General features: G+C 39.9%; 1 protein-coding gene across 9 annotated transcripts in view; it reads right to left on the reverse strand.

Annotated features, from left to right (window-relative positions):
* Positions 1 to 9,551: 9,551 nt before the first annotated feature.
* SLC16A12 (solute carrier family 16 member 12) overlaps positions 9,552 to 16,608 on the reverse strand; it is a 101,198-nt gene continuing 94,141 nt past the window's right edge. For 8 of the 9 annotated variants that reach the window (XM_065922866.1, XM_065922873.1, XM_065922865.1 and 5 more), the window contains 2 exons: positions 14,843 to 15,102; positions 9,552 to 11,313 (listed from right to left, as the gene is read on the reverse strand). In XM_065922866.1, coding sequence (XP_065778938.1) covers positions 11,039 to 11,313; positions 14,843 to 15,102 — 535 coding nt within the window. In that variant the 3' untranslated portion in view covers positions 9,552 to 11,038. The remainder of the gene's footprint in view (positions 11,314 to 14,842; positions 15,103 to 16,608) is intronic. The other variant, XM_065922874.1, reaches the window with a different exon arrangement.

Below are 16,608 nucleotides of genomic sequence, written 5' to 3' on the forward strand. Positions count from 1 at the left end.
ACTCTGGTAGAATGATCCCTTGTCTTTCTTTTCTAGGGATTATATGTATATTAATTTAGGCAAAATAATATTCACTTACTACCTACTTATGTGTAGTTTTTTTCCACACACGCCTTTTTAAGTCATGCCTTTCATATCCTATCCCTGAGCATTTGCTTTTGAAAGTGTTTTATGTTACTTGGTAGCATTCAGCACTTCAATTCAGATTATCCATATCTCTTCAAGAAATTGTTGAGGAAATGTTTGTGTATAATATGCTATCCATTGCAAATAACAGAACAGATAATATAAAACCCAGGTTAAGCTGTCTTTAATAAAAAACCAGTACATCATGTTTTCAAATAAGGCTTGATCTCAAAACAGTGTGATCAAGACAAAGTCACAGTCTCTCCTCAGTACTGAGTTATCAAATTTGGCTCCATTCTAAGAAAAATACCTCTGTGATCCTCACATGGGGGCCACATCCACTCTTTTCTCTGTGCAGTGGAAAAGTGCGCATCTCCTCCCACAACCATCTGAGAATGCCAGGTTTGCTCTGATAGGGCCATCTTGGGTTACATAACCATTTTCAAATAAGTCATCGTGGCCAAAGAGGAAGAGACCACGTTCATTAGTTAGGCATGAGACACAGCTGACCGAGAAAACCAAGAATGAAGAGAAAGTTGACTTCCCTGGAAGCATATGGACTGCAAGTGGTAGGGGTGGAATTATCAAGAAAATCAGGATTGGAACACTGACAGCCAAAAGTACCAAAAGTACATAGATTCAAGTTGTGCCTTCTTCCCCACTCCATACATTTCTCTGTAGCAAGTGGAGTATTTCAAAAAGGACCAGTCATTCAAACTCTAGTCAATAATGAAGGCCCCAGTAAACTTTTTCTGTTGGGGTTTTAGTCTGGTCCTCTTATTCCTCTTTATCCCTTCAGATCTGTGTTCAGCATCATTGAAGGCAGCCTGGTAGGGGCAATGGTGTGTGGAAGGTGAACCAAGGGAAGAAGTTATACTCACATTGTAGTAACTGCCACCAACTGTGATTCAAACAACTTCAAGAAATAGGTAGAATAACCAGAGGCATTACAGCTTGTGAATGTACCTGACATACCAGAGATGACTGTGATGACCAAAATAATGACCTGTATTCAACAGAGCTGAGCAGCCCCAGCAGAAGTCATCGCCAGCTTATTCACAACTGCCATGAGGTCTACAAGCCTTGAACCAGACAAGTCCAAATTCAAAGTGACAAAGGGAGATGATAAAAGTGAGTATGGGTTGACTTAGATATCAAAAGACAGATTACCCATGTGGCCAGCTTGTACAAATATATATGTCTGTAATGGTAGAGGCCCATATAAAAATAACTGCTTTGCATTCATTAAAAGATACTTTAATATGTTACCTTATTTACCTATATCAATACTGCAAATGAATAGAGCAAGCAACTCCTCAGAAGTTAAGTAACGATCAGAATCACACCAGGGGAGGATCTTACCTCTCCATTCCTCTCTCCCACTTCTCTCCCAGGACCACAGCCTCTTGTTCCTCTGCAATTGTCTTTTTTTTTTTTTTTTTCCATTTATTTTTACTAGTTGGAGGCTAATTACTTTACAATATTGTAGTGGTTTTTGCCATACATTGACATGAATCAGCCATGGATTTACATGTGTTCCCCATCCCGATCCCCCCTCCCGCCTCCCTCCCCATCCCATGCCAGGACATGGAAGCAACCTAGATGCCCATCAGCGGACGAATGGATAAGGAAGCTATGGTACATATACACCATGGAATATTACTCAGCCATTAAAAAGAATTCATTTGAATCAGTTCTAATGAGATGGATGAAACTGGAGCCCATTATACAGAGTGAAGTAAGCCAGAAAGATAAAGACCAATACAATATACTAATGCATATATATGGAATTTTAAAAGATGGTAACGATAACCCTATATGCAAAACAGACAAAAAGACACTGCAATTGTCTTCTTAGCCAAAGTTTTTTGGATCATTGAGATGTGGTTCCTTTTCCACCTTAGTTTCCTCTTGTCCTGTGATCAAGCCACACACACCTATCCCACCGCAAACAACTCCCACCCTCTCTAGCAGTGTCTTATTTCCTAAGATAAATGTGTTCATAAAGCATTTTGTTGTACAAGTGAATTAAAAAACAGATCTAATTACTAGAATCATGTGCAGAAGTGACATGTATATATTCCTCTATTTGCTCTGAACTTAGGGCTCCTCTATAAGTGATTAACTAGAATCTTCTTCATATCTCCTATCATGCTGGCCTAAGCCAACAAGTAAGCAACAGTAAGCAACAGAATAATGAAGGTGAGACGTGTACGTTTTGGGAAAGCCATATCTCACGGGAGCACACAAGTGCCTCATGGGTAAACTCTGAAGGACAAGCACAGGTTGATGTCTCTTGGACTGGACACCGAAAGACAGTGAGAACACTGGCCTTTCCTGTCCTTCAGAAAAAGCGGTGCCTATCTGAGCTTCTTCCAGTGTCAAAGGGTAAAGAGAGAGATGAGTACTCCAGAGGTCAGAAGTGAGCCTATAGGTCAGTTTCCTCCAAATATGTCCCTAACTCACCACCAGACTGGAGCAAAGCCCTGGAAAGGAGAGAATGCTAGTTCAGCCACATATTAGACTCTAGTGACATGTGAATAGCCGTAGCTAACTCATAGCTACATATAGAATATAAGTGTACCATGTGCTGTTCTAAGTGCATTGCATGTATTAAACTTATACAATGTTCACAAAATCCCTATAGATAAAACATTTTTGTTATTTCCTTTTGCATATGAAGACACTGAAACTTAAGAGATATTAAGTAAGCCCAAGGTCACATTGCTAATAAGAGGTAGGAAAAGGATTCAAACCCTGGATGTCTGGTTCTAGAATACAATATACTATACAATATTTTCTAGATAGTTCTAAAATTTGGAATGAAGGACGTGGGGAGATAGGACCAATCTTTACAGGAACTTAGGACAATGCCACAGAGAATCACATGAAAGACAGACGATCTACAGTCATAGGTCACCCAACACTTTCACGGAGAGTTCCAAACTCCCTGGAAGGAGTTGTGAAAGGGATAGGGATTAACAACTACTCTGAAACCACTGGAGAGAATGGCCCAAGAAATTAAGTGACTCAATCGTCTTACAAGTTGGATGTTAAAAATCGATCTGGAATAAACTCCTCGAAAAAGAAAGCAAACCTTGCCTTGAACCTCCAAGCCACGGACTTTGGAAAGTAGCTCTGAGCCCCTAATTCCACTGATTATTAACTTAGTTTAAGAGACACTTCACCTCCCTTCACAACCTTTCCCTCTTCCATACCATTTTAACTCTAGCAAACTTACCCCCAATCTCACCAAAACAAACAACAAGCATAAAAACCAAACAAACACTGAAAATGAAAACTGCTTACGGGTCATTTGTATATAAAAACCCTTTATTGACAAAGTTTAGGAGAGAATCTATAACTTAATAATTTAATATTAGATAATCACTTTTTTAAAGGAAGACAAAGGAAGAAAGCATAGAAGGAAAGACGGAGATGGGAAAAAAGAAAGAAAGAAAAGAGAGAGATGGATTGAAGGGAAACAAGAAAGAAGAAAAGAAGGAAACACTCTCAACCATTTTTTGATAGTTCTGCCTCTTGCCCTGATTCTGGGCCTTACCTCCTTCCCTATCTCTACTGTTCTGACATAAGAACCAATTCTACTGATTTCTTTAAAAAGAACAATTCGGTTTTCTCTTATCCTCATATACAGACCCACTTATGCATAACCAAATTCAAGTTGCTTAGTTCAACAAAAAGTCCTTAATGCTTATATGATACATTCTCCTTTGAAGGCAATTGTTGCTATAAATAAATAAATAGCAGCCCCTTATAGTTTCATAGGAATTACACATTTAAAAATAAATTCAATCACTAAATCCAGCATAATTTGTATACACTAAAACAAGGATGCGTTATGCTTCCAAATTACACAGAATACACCCCTCTATTCATTTGGTTTCACCATTTCTCAAATTCGACTTCTGGTATGTGTTTGAGACTTTATCTTATACTTTAACTTAATCCTTTATCAACTTACATGAAACCAATTAACACAACAGTAGGGGACCAAAAATGGGGCCCAGGATGGCAATCTGAATTCCCAAAAAATCCACAGAGGGCTCAAAACACTTTTTCACATTAAATTTTGCCTATGGCATGCTGCAGTTCATGAGGTTGCAAAGAGTCGGACATGACTGGGCAACTGAACAACAACAATCCCTCGTTAGGCCAATTAAAATAATCACTTATATTAACTTTGATATTCTAAATAGAGAAGTGACCTAGGAAATAAAAATATATACAGAAAAATACAACACAGCATCTTTATCCCTATATTTGTATTGATACTTGCAAGAGGAAAAGGATAAATGTGTGGGTCGCAAGTAGGAAATGAGGGAGGGAAGAGAAGGAGATAACAAATTGTAATGTTTATTCTAAGCCTGGTCTTGTCCAGTTAAGCTGTAATTGGAGGCACCACCAACTTTAGGGAAGTGGTCTCAATAATTCCAGCAGATGGCAGTGCAGGGCTGCATAACAGGTATTATAGTTATTTAAAAATAAAAACCACCAAAAAACCTTCTTGAACCTCTGGACTCCTTAAGAAGAAGAAAACATACAAATTATCCCTTTTTAGGGTTGAGAAGTAATTATTAAAGTATAGCCCCATGCTCTGAAAATCTCTTTTTAATTTGTGAAGTGAACGTGAAACTGTTAGTCACTCAGTCCTGTCAGACTCTGTGAGCCCATGGACTGTAGCCTGCCAGGCTCCTCTGTCCACTGGATTCTCCAGGCAAGAATACTGGAATAGGTAGCCATGCCCTTCTCCAGGGGATCTTCCTGAACCCAGGGATCGAACCTGGGTCTCCTGCATTGCAGGCAGATTGTTTACTGTTTGAGTCACCAGGCAGGTTTTAATTTAGAGACAGAAAATGCAACCCCAAATCCCAGCGGTCCCCGAAGTTCCAGACACCTCTGTGGATCCTCTCATCAAGATATTTATTGCTGTCAGCTTATGCATGGTTTTGCACTGGCCTCAGGAATTTACTTCCCTTGTGGCTCAGCTGGTAAAGAATCCCCCTGCAATGCGGGAGACCTGGGTTTGATCCCTGGGTTGGGAAGATCTCCTGGAGAGAGGAAAGGCTACCCACTCCAATTTTCTGGCCTGGAGAATTCCAGCTCACAGAGTAGGACACGACTGAAGCTACTTTCACTTTTAGGAACTGACTGGAGCCCCAGGTAGCTGCATAAAGCAGCTTCCCCACATCCTTTCCCCTTACTCCCCAGCTTCTTCCCCTGAAAACAGAAGAGGCTGTTTCCAACCCTCTCAGTTCCATACCGGAGTTCCTCAGAATCACCTCAAATTTCTTTGGCCATTCATGAATTCTTCCTCTCCTAAGCTCCAGCATATGCAGTGCCCTTAGCCCCAGGTCAGCATTGAAAACCTCTTGTGGTTGTTTTCACCTGTGTTCGTTTCAATTTACCAATTAGTCAGTACACCTGAGGCCACTGGACAGGGAAGTACGTGTGTTTTGAATTCCCCGCTATATATAACATGGTACCAGATTCCAAGGAGGTGCTAAATAAATAGTTGTGGTGGATTAACTCCTCTACCAACTCTTAAAAAGTTTGTCAGCATGCCATCTGATTTTCAGTCACACCCGGTGAGTTAGAAGCCAGCCATTAGAGCAGGTTAAGACTCTAGTGGGGGACTTCTGCTACTTGCCAAATCCTGGTGCAAGGTTTTCGTGTCAAGTAAAAGCAGCTGGTTTGGTCCCTGTAACTGAAACCCTGTCTTTTCACACATGAGGCACATGTGCTCCACGTTTTCCCAACTTTCTAGGGTTTCCTTGCATGGGCAGTGCCCCATGCCTGGGCCTGGGCCTGGGCTTAATTTGAGCACAACACAGTTATTTAATTAAACTAGTCTCAGTTCAACATAGTTGTATCATTTTTACATTCAGGCCTCAATCTAAGTTTTATTTAGTGTATTTCTACCAGCTCTTCTCTTTGCCACTTTCATTCCCTTTCCCAAACCTGCCCCATGATACTCAATACCCTGGAGGTCCTGCTTCTTATACAGGACACTTCTCATCAGGGGTCCTATTTTGGGCCACTGAATTGGGAACATCCAACGTATCCTACCTTGGGCTCGCCTGGTGGCTCAGGTGGTAAAGAATTTAGCCGCAGTGTGGGAGATCTGGGTCTGATCCCTGGGTCAGGAAGATACCCTGGAGAAGCGAATGGCAACCCACTCCAGTATTTTTGCCCGGAGAATCCCACAGACAGAGAAGCCTGGTGGGCTATAGTCCATGGGCTTGCAAAGAGTAGGACCCCACTGAGCGACTAACACTTGCACTTTCATCGTATTCTATGCATTCTGAGTGCGAAACTTCAAGCAAACCTGACCTTCATTAGCCCCACACTTTCTGCAGTATAATTCTCTTTAGTAGCTGCTTCCTTTGTTCTTGTTTGTTCATTTGTTGTTTTCACTCATTCATTCACCAAGTATTTATTGAGTGACTATGGATTAGGCACTGGACTCTGGCAAGTCAGTCAGTATGATCTCTAGCCTCACAAGAAAGCTTGTGGTTAGATGACATTTAAAAATAAACACACAAATCAATATGGAATTATAATTAAAATGTGTTCTCTGGTGAGAAAGAGCAGGGTGCTATGAGAACGTGTTGTGCGGGTGGTGATAGTGTGATAAGTAATTTGTGTGCCTCTGTGCTCAGTCATGTCCAACACTTTTGGGACCCCGTGGACTGTAGAACACTAGGCTCCTCTGCCCATGGGATTCTCCAGGCAAGAATACTGGAGTGGGTTGCCATTTCCTAAGGGAATTTTCCAGCCCTGGGATTGAACCCACGTCTCTTGTATCTCCTGCAATGGCAGGCAGATTCTTTACCCCTGCGTCACCTTGGAAGCCACCTGATGCGAAGAACCGAGGAGATGTAAGAGATTCAGGTTCAGTCCCTGGGTCAAGAAGATCCCCTGGAGGAGGGCATGGCCACCCACTCCAGTATTCTTGCCTGGAGGATCCCATGGACAGAGGAACCTGGCGGGCTACAGCCCATAGTGTCGCAAAGAGTCAGACAGGACTGAAGCGACTTTGCACATAGGCATGCAAGCTTCAGGTAGATAGATCACATGGGGGCTAGGAAAGGAAGAGGTTTAGCCTGCAATTCAGACACAGCAAGAAAGGGGTCCCCATCAGCCTTGTAGGTAATCATGTGGCCCTTTAATATATGACACTGACTACCCGTAACCTCGGCTAGCATGAACAAATTGTTCTTGCCAAATTTAGTTATTCCTTGACAAATGAAGGAAGACATGTCCTGTCAACACTATCTCAAATGGCTTCATCAGGAGTGGAGGCAAAGAAGTAAAGAACTGTAGATGCTAGGACAATGGGTACTTCAAGCACATTGTACTTTTCTTTCTGGTTTTGTCTATGTTTGGAAAGTTTCATTATTAGTAAAATGTTTTAAACATTTCTCTTTATGTCATTATTTATTATTTTCCTCACTGCTCCCACCAAATGTTTCTCTGTGCTAATGGGACAAAACCCCAGTTATCTTGTACTGGGAGCTGCTATGGCAACAGGTATAAAAATGCATGGTTTGGCAGGGTTAAAAAAGACTCAAAACTTTGAAGTATAAGACGAGAAACTCGGATGTCTATCTTGAATTCACACTATTTCACGTCAATGAACAGTTTCTGAATTAGATCTATTGGGCCCAGGAAGGTGAATGCCAAATAGATATCACCATCTTCATCATCACGGGGCAATGGTGTAGGAATTTCAGAAGGAATGCACTTCCTGACTGAGTAAGCATGACTTTGGTCATGCACAGCATGCTCCCCGACCTTTTCTATGTGCCCCCACACGCAAGTGCTCCCAAAGAGGAGTCTGAATCAACAGACAGCAAATTAAACCACTAAGACTGGAAGTAGTGGTCTTAATAGAACCAGACTCTTAGGAAGTCTTGGAAATTTCCAGTCCAGGGTCTTCTCCTCTATACTCACTGGAAGACTGAGGCATAATCTAAAGGATTTTATCTGCCCAAGGAAGGGCTTATCTCCAAATGGTGCAGTGACTACTGAGTCAGAAGTCATGGGACCTGAGGCCTCAGTTTCCATGTTCATGAAAGGGTGAAAAGATAGGGATTATTATGGATTATTATTAGTATTAAGGGATTATTATTATTATGGGGATTAAGTAAGACATTGCATAGGAAGTGCTTAACATAGCAGCTAACACATTGAAGTACTCAATAAATGGCTTTGGCTTTTGTAAATTATTTGATTACTTACCACATCTTTATATGCCAGTGACATCTTGGCTTGACCCCAGACAGACTCACTCATAATCCAATTCAAACCCCTCGTGCAGGGGAAAAATGTTTTCCAAACATGACTACAAACTCATTTTATTATGCTTTTGAAATAAGAAAATATTATCATAAATATCTGATCTATTAGTGAAGTCACAATCTGAAAAAAAAAGTCAAATGGTACAGTGTTTCTACAGAAGTTACATATTTCTTTTGCTTTTTTAAATTCAATTTCAAAGTAGAACTTGCAGTGATATAAAGAAATATTTAAGATGTAAAATCATCCCACCACAATTTTGTTCTTGATTCCACAAAACAAACACATCATTCTCATGAATCCCTCCATTTTAAAATAAACAGTATAGGCACATGGAACATAACAGTAAAATTTTGTATAGATGACAATGGTAACCTCTAAAATCTACATTTTCCTTACTGGTTTTCTAAAAATGCTGCTCCAAAAAGAAAAATAAAATGCAGATGTATGCATGTATAAAGTCAGAATATCCCAAATTATTTTATACAAATTTTTAAAAGCTCTGATCTCTATGCTCATTTTTCATGAATATTTATAATACTTTAGAGAAATTACATTGCAGAACAAGATAAACATAATTTTACTGTGACCATCATAGGAAAAAACATGTATAAGAATATTTATAACTCTTCATATTTCAAACAATCTTTAGGTTTGAAGATTTAAGAAATGACATTTAGTATAAAGTGTTATTCCAAACACATACAACTTCATTTTAACTTTGACCGTTTACAGATATTTTCCAAACATTACTTTTAAGCGGCAAATGACAAAGAAAGTGGTTTCACAATGAAATCTTCAAACTAAGTATAAAAATAACAGGAAACATTCAAATTTCTCTTTGGAAAACACCTATGAGATATTAGCTTTCTGCCATCAAATCAAGTCAGCATTTCATTCTGAAAGCACTGTATTAATATGTAATTTTAAAAATAATCCAGTTACAGGCAAAGACTCATGCTGAATATACTTAGTCAACCTGGGTCCCCTTCATGGCTGTGTTTTTTCTTTCAGTACCTGTGTCCAGGCATTTGTAAGACCTCTCTGGGGACAGTGAATTGAATGACCTTCAGGATAAAAATATTTCCTTGAGGTTCAGACTTAAATTTTCTTTTTTTTTTTTTTTTGGCCACAGGGCTCAGCACGTGGGATCTTAGTTCCCCAACCAGGGATTGAACCTGAGGACCCTGAATTGGAAGCGTGGAGTCTTAACAACTGCACCTCCAGGGAAGTCCCCAGATTTAAAATTTTTAAGTAATTAAAATCTCCTTTCAAATGTATAACTTGCCCCTATTTATAAGTGCAGCATGATTTGGGATTCAGGATTATAGTTCAGAGGACTTAAAATGGTTAGGGACAGGCTGGGAGTCTGACCTCTCTCTTATCTCCCCATGCCCTCCCTCTTCAATCTGAAGACCCAAACCATAGGGAGCTAGGGAACTTGGAAATGAGATAACTATTCTAATCCAGTGACTTAAGGTGTGTGAAAGAGTTTTATGAACTATAAAACAACACACCACTAGCCTTCTTAACTTTGTCCTTCCTCTCTCCTGATCAAAGCTACAATTTGTGAGAGGGCCATAGTGCTGAGGTTAACTCCTAAAGCCTTCTCATTCAGCTGAAAAGGTCCACCAAGTTTTTAATGATTATTTATAAAGAGATGAAGAGCTGTGGACACTGGAACAATAATTGACACAGGGAGAAAGGAATCTCACTTTCAGAACATCTTTAGAATAATATTTTTCAGGCAAAACTCTCACCCTGTTTGGGATAATGATGAAGTTAAATGTCTGATCTGAAAAGAAAACTCTCACCAGAGACCTGCTGATTCAAGAATTCAATTCCTGCCCAGCTGGAATGTTGCCAACATTTTCCTGTTCCTAACAGGAATGTCTACAGTTAAAATAAGTGCTTTATTTCTGAAGGGAAAAAAAGGGAAATGTTAGTGTTAACATTTCTGGTAAGATATAGGAATCACCCACGTGACTTTGTGTGTTCTATCAATTTAAAGGATCATATGTGATAGCAACAGAGGTGAGCACCTGGTCGGAGGAAATGAGCTTTCAGTGGTGGTGGAAGGTGAGGATGCTAAACCTTCTTCTAGTGGGGCTTCTCATTAGGATGTGAAACTGAATGCTTAAAGAATAGTTAGATTCTTCAAAAGGGAATAAAATGGGATGCCCCCTTTTCCAAACAGCATAAAGAAACCTACATGTCAATGCTTCTAGCTTACCTTCTAACTGAAGAAGGAAGGTGGAGGGACAAAGAGTTTGAAACAAAGCTGTTCCAGTGTTATCTGCTTTAGTCATATGTTGAAATTACCCCTGTTTGCAGAAAATTATATCAGTTGTGTCCTAACATTCTCCATGGTGTGATGCTCTTTGAGTTCAATTGTGAATATAAATCCCAAATGGGGAAACTCTCAGCCGGTCCAGTTTGCTTTGTTATTTGCTATTTCCCACCCCCAACCCCCACAAACATATTAATAAAACAATAAATTTCCTTGGAAGGCAATGCTTCTACCAAAATAAAGTCCTTCAGAAACATATACAATCCAGTGTCCCACCTCTTTCAGTCCTGAAGATTCCTAGGCTCAAGGCCATTGGTCATGAGGGACTGGAACCAAGCATTGCTGAGTCACAGATTCCCCATCTTTCTGATCTAATTCTCTTGCTACAGAATAAGCCACCGAGCCATTGGTCCATAGCTGCAGCTTGGGATCTGATTCTTTGGCAAGGAACCGCAGCTGGGTTTTTTTCATCTTCTTTACAACTCTAGCAAAGCCAAGCAACAAAGAACTAAATATCATTGAGAATCCACAGAGAAGGAATGCCGCAGTGTAGCTGCCAGTCGTATCTACAAGCCATCCTGTAATAAGCAACAGCAAAATGATACTGTTGAGTTAGAAATTTGACTATTTACTCACTCAAATCTAATAATTTGTGAGGATAATAATAATAGATTGCTAGCACCATCACTATCATTTTGACACAAAAAGTAGATCTAAAAGTATTTTGCAACAACTGAAAAATGCATTCTATTTTCTAGAGAAGCTTCTAAAATAGATTGTTGTTATTATATAAAGTGCTTGGAAGTACCACATTCTATATAAAGAATGATATTATTCTTAATACATAATGAATATTAGTTATTATTAATTCTATGAAATATGGTAGAAAAGATAAAAAACATCATTCAAATTACAGAGGTTAGGATTATCTCTTTATCTAGAGTGTTAAGAGAATATAATGTACAGAACCCTAGTAGTAATGTTCTCAGCACCAATATACTGTTTATCTTGAGTAACAGGACATGCTCCTAGATAAAGCAGAATCCAAATTTCCTATTAGATCCAGACATTTTACCCGATCCAGTTTGAAAATCAGATCGTTGGGCCATGTTAAAGTTTCAAATGCAAATTTCAGGAAGCATAATTCTGCAATCACAGCTTTTTAAAATTTATCTGTTGTTGCAACAAATTAACCACAATATCAACTCCCGCTCTAAATTTTGAGGAGAACCAGAGCATATGATATACAAAATATAAGTCCCAATAATCAGGGACTCAATGGGGTAAAATTAGACATTGGCAGGAAATTATTTTGTAATTTAAAAGGTTTTTATAATTCCCCCAACTTTACTCATTTGCCAAGAAAATCCACCACAGAAGTATATGACTCTGCTCTCATCTACTTCAATAATTAGTAAAAAATGGCATGCAAAAATTATTAGAAGTGCCATAAAGTTTCCTACAATCCAAAGTGAAAGTGAAGGTTGCTCAGTCATGTCTGACTCTTTGTGACCCCATGGACTATATAGTCCATGGAATTCTCCAGGCCAGAATACTGGAGTGGGTAACCTTTCCTTCTCCAGGGGATCTTCCCAACCCAGGAACTGAACCCAGGTCTCCCACATTGCAGGCGGATTCTTTACCAGCTGAGATACAAGGGAAGCCCAAGAATACTGGAGTGGGTAGCCTATCCCTTCTCCAGTGGACCTTCCTGACCCAGGAATTGAACTGGGGTCTCCTGCATTGCAGGTGCATTCTTTACCAACTGAGCTATGAGGGAAGCCTACAATCCAAACTACTCTCAAATATTTTAATTATGTGATTTACTTGTGCATTTCTTTAGCAGCAAACAAGAGACTGAGTAAAGAACTGTCATCTTAAAAGTCATTAAGTAAGAGAAGTGTTACAACAGGAACTCACACACTAATCCTCTAATACCTAGCAATGAGTATAATGTCTGATATGCCAAATGCTGAAGAAGGCTCTTGTGAGTCCCTTGGGCTGCAAGGAGATCCGATCAGTCAATCCTAAAAGAAATCAGTCCTGAATATTAATTGGAAGGTCTGATGCTGAAGCTGAAACTCCAATACATTAGCCACCTGATGCACTGACTCATTGGAAAAGACCCTGATGCTGGGAAAGATTGAAGGCAGGAGGAGAAGGGGACGACAGAGGACCAGATGGTTGGATGGCATCACCGACGCAATGGACATGAGTATGAATAGGCTCCAGGAGTTGGTGATGGACAGGGAAACCTGGCGTGCTGCAGTCCATGGGGTCGCAAAGAGTTGGACATGACTGAGTGACTGAACTGAACTGAACTGATGCCAAATGAAGGCCACAGTTTGACAAAAGGATCCAGGAATCCTCATTTATGTTCCATGACTGTTTAAGAGAATCACAGTGTTCCTAAAGGTTGGTGAATACAAAAACTGGCTATGGAGGGAGGATGTGAGATCATATGGGGGTATTTTCCAAAACTGAAGCACCAAACATATCATCCTACATCATGGAGCTTAAACTGACCAGGAATTTTTATCTGTAGCCATCAAGCAGTCACAATTTCCCCTGGTTTGACACTTTAGCAATTGCTGGGTTTGGAAATAACTTGAAATGTTGTCCATTCACAACAGTTGCTAAAGCAGAAATCCTGCCTTCTTCAAAATATCCCCTTCTTTCCTTCTAGGCAAATGTTTACTTCATTTCTATTTTACCTGTCTTCAGAGACCTTCTTCACTCTCACTTTGAATCTAGGCAGGTAATCATCTGGACCAATTATTCTCATTCTTTAGTGTACAAGAGCATCACAAGAAAACTGCTTGAGAATGTAGGTTCCTGGAACTCACCCCCAAAGATCCAAATCACAGATGGAGGGTCATGGAATCTGCAGTCTAACAAGGGCCCCAGGGATTCTGTTGCGGTGCTCTCAAGACCTCATTCTGAGAGACACTGGTCTAGACTACACACCCCGAGAAGAAGGAACGGGTTCTTGCCTGTTTGCTGCTATACTGACAGCACCAGACAAGTGCTGATGTACACAGCAGTAAATATCTGTTGAACTACTTGTTTAAGGCAAGCAATACATATTTCTTGAATTATTTAATGCACTCAATGAATATTTGTGGAATTACTTATTTAATCATGTTTCTAATGTCTGTATCATTTTACAGTTTACAAAACATTCTAGATGCTTTATCTTGAGTCCCAAATCTGTGTATCCAAATCTGACCTCCCTCTAATGCTCGGATTTCATTCTTAAATACCTTATTGGGTATTTCAGATATCTGAGTATGTCTAAACATTACATTTATTATTTTCTGGCAAAGCTACTCTCTTTAGCTTCCTTATTTCTTTCAAGTGTGCCATCATTTCCTGATATATTGGACTTTTTCCCCTCCTTCATATCCCCACATGCTAAAATCAGTTGATTTTCCCCCCAAATTTTCTCCTTTGACCCCAGAGTTCAATCTCATTTCTGCTGCAGAAGCCATAGTTCAGGCCTTTATCAGACGGCTCCTGAATTATCAGAATGAAATTCTAACTGCTTCTCCACTAAAGTACTAGATCATCTCTCTAAAACATATTCTTTATTACTCCTTTGCACAAAAGCTGTAATACTTTAGAGACCCATATACTCTTAAGTATATAGGGCCCCAGGTCCTTTAGCAGGCACTGGAGACACTCCACCATGACACCTGTATGTTAATATTTCAGCTCACCACCTGCCTCATCAATTCTACATCTACTGGAATCCTGTATACCCCCCCCCCCCCGACAAGCCTTCCCTCTGAATGTGCCAACTTATATTTAAATCTGAACAGCTGTTTCATTCCATTGCTCCCATCATTTGTGTGGAATGGAATCAAGATCCTAATTTGGGACTTTTTTTCCCCAAGTACACTAAGGTCCTCCATTAGTTGAAAGAAGATTATAGAGCAAGGATGTAGGTGAGACCATGGTATTTTGGTGACTCAGCCATTCCTTTCTCTTTCATTCTTCCCAACTTACTTCCACTTCTCATAGTATGTTGTGTGAGTTCACTATTTTTACATCAATATGACAAAGAGAAGAGGTGATTGGGGTGGGGGGTTTTCTCTGGAAACTTACCTGCGATGGGTGGGCTCACCAAGTACGGCACTGCATGCAAGAAGTACACCACGCCGAGAGCTGATGACAGAAAGGTGGTCCCCACAATCTCTGCGGTCACCACTGGGATCAAAGTCACGTAGGCACCATCAAAGTAGCCAAAGGTACAAGCGAAAGGCACGAGCAGGGGAAGGCTTTGAAGCATTGGGAGGCAGAGATAGCAGAGCCCATCCAGTCCAATGGCAACAAGGTAGCAAACATACTGGTAGTTCTTCAGACACCTGTGGATTTGAAGACCAAGAATGAGTGCAGGATACACAGCTTCTACCAAAGAGCTCTAGAAACCTAGCCATGTAGCCGTAAGCACTTTATTCATAGAGATGGCCTCCCCATTGTGTGCTTTCTACGTTGTCTTCCTATCTTTCTTTCGGTATATGCAATGCAAGAATGTATCTTCCCAGGAAGCATTATTATTAGAATGCTTGCACTAAAATTAGAAAGATAAACGTTTGAATCCAGTTCTCCCAGCTACTAACTGCCTAACTCTAACCTCAACTCCTTTAGCTATAAAACAAGAGGTTGCCTATCTCAGAGTTAACCAAGGAAATTTGTGAAATAACACATAGAGTGTCAGGAGACTAATATTTTCTACAAGTCTACCGTATTAGATGCTTTCAGATATGTCATCCATTAGTCTCCAGCTCTTCATATATGTTCAATAATCCAAGGGGTTATACAAAGAGGAAGCCATGACATGAAGAAATGAAAATGATTTGCCAGAGATTATGATGGTCATGTATTAGGACTAAGTCTTATTTCAAGATCTCCCCAGTGGTACAGCCATGAATATTTTCCCTTTGTAAATCCAAACCCATCTATGATAGTAATTATTACAAAGACTCTGTATTATATCAGCATCGGCAATTTATGCTTTATAAATTATGTAATAAAAGCAATTTATGCTTTTCTGCCTGTAATCTCATTTGAGCCTCACAAAATGCTATAAAGTCCTTAGACAAATATTGAACTGGTCCATTTCACAGATGAATAGCCCTGAGGATCTGAAAGTTAGGTGACTTTCTCTAAGTCTCAGGGATAATATGGGGCTGAGCCAGGACAAGAACTTGGGTCTTTTATATCTTAGACTAGAAATCCCTCCTTCAGATCTATGTCAGGGTGCTTCTTGTTGGGTTATTTGATTGTAAAGAAAGATACATTTTGCTCTCCCCCACACTCCTTAGCCATTAAAAGTGTGGCTTTTATATTTAATCCTAAATATTGTATTCCTGATACAGGTGAATGGCAGTTGAATCCTGATTACCTCCCAAAGGCATAACAGGTAAGAAGCCACATGATGATAGCTCTCTCAGGTTATAGCTCAAGTGTGAAGAGTCTATCATTTAGGAGAATATGAGTAGTTCGCTCTCTTCAATCCAGATTAGCATTTGCTGAAGAAACTACTCAGATTTCTTAAAACACTGGTTTCTAAGTCTAAAATTATAATGAAACTATTTGCCACTTGCACTATCAAATGTAAATATGTGGCGCTACAGATAGTGTGTTATTGACCTGGTCCTCCTGCCTAGACTGGAGTCTATTCCTCTCTGTTGCCAGCCAGCCTCTGGAGTGGTTCAAAAGACACTACAACCACAGTGACCAGTCAGAAGTTGTCTTACTGGAGGACTGACCTGACTTAGAATGGAATTAAATTTGTCACCAGAACTTGTCACTATCCTTTGCTTCTGCCATTTAGACATTCCCATCATTCTAAATGATCTAGATCAGGT

Source organism: Muntiacus reevesi, chromosome 2 (assembly GCF_963930625.1).
Source record: "Muntiacus reevesi chromosome 2, mMunRee1.1, whole genome shotgun sequence".
Taxonomy (NCBI): domain Eukaryota; kingdom Metazoa; phylum Chordata; class Mammalia; order Artiodactyla; family Cervidae; genus Muntiacus; species Muntiacus reevesi.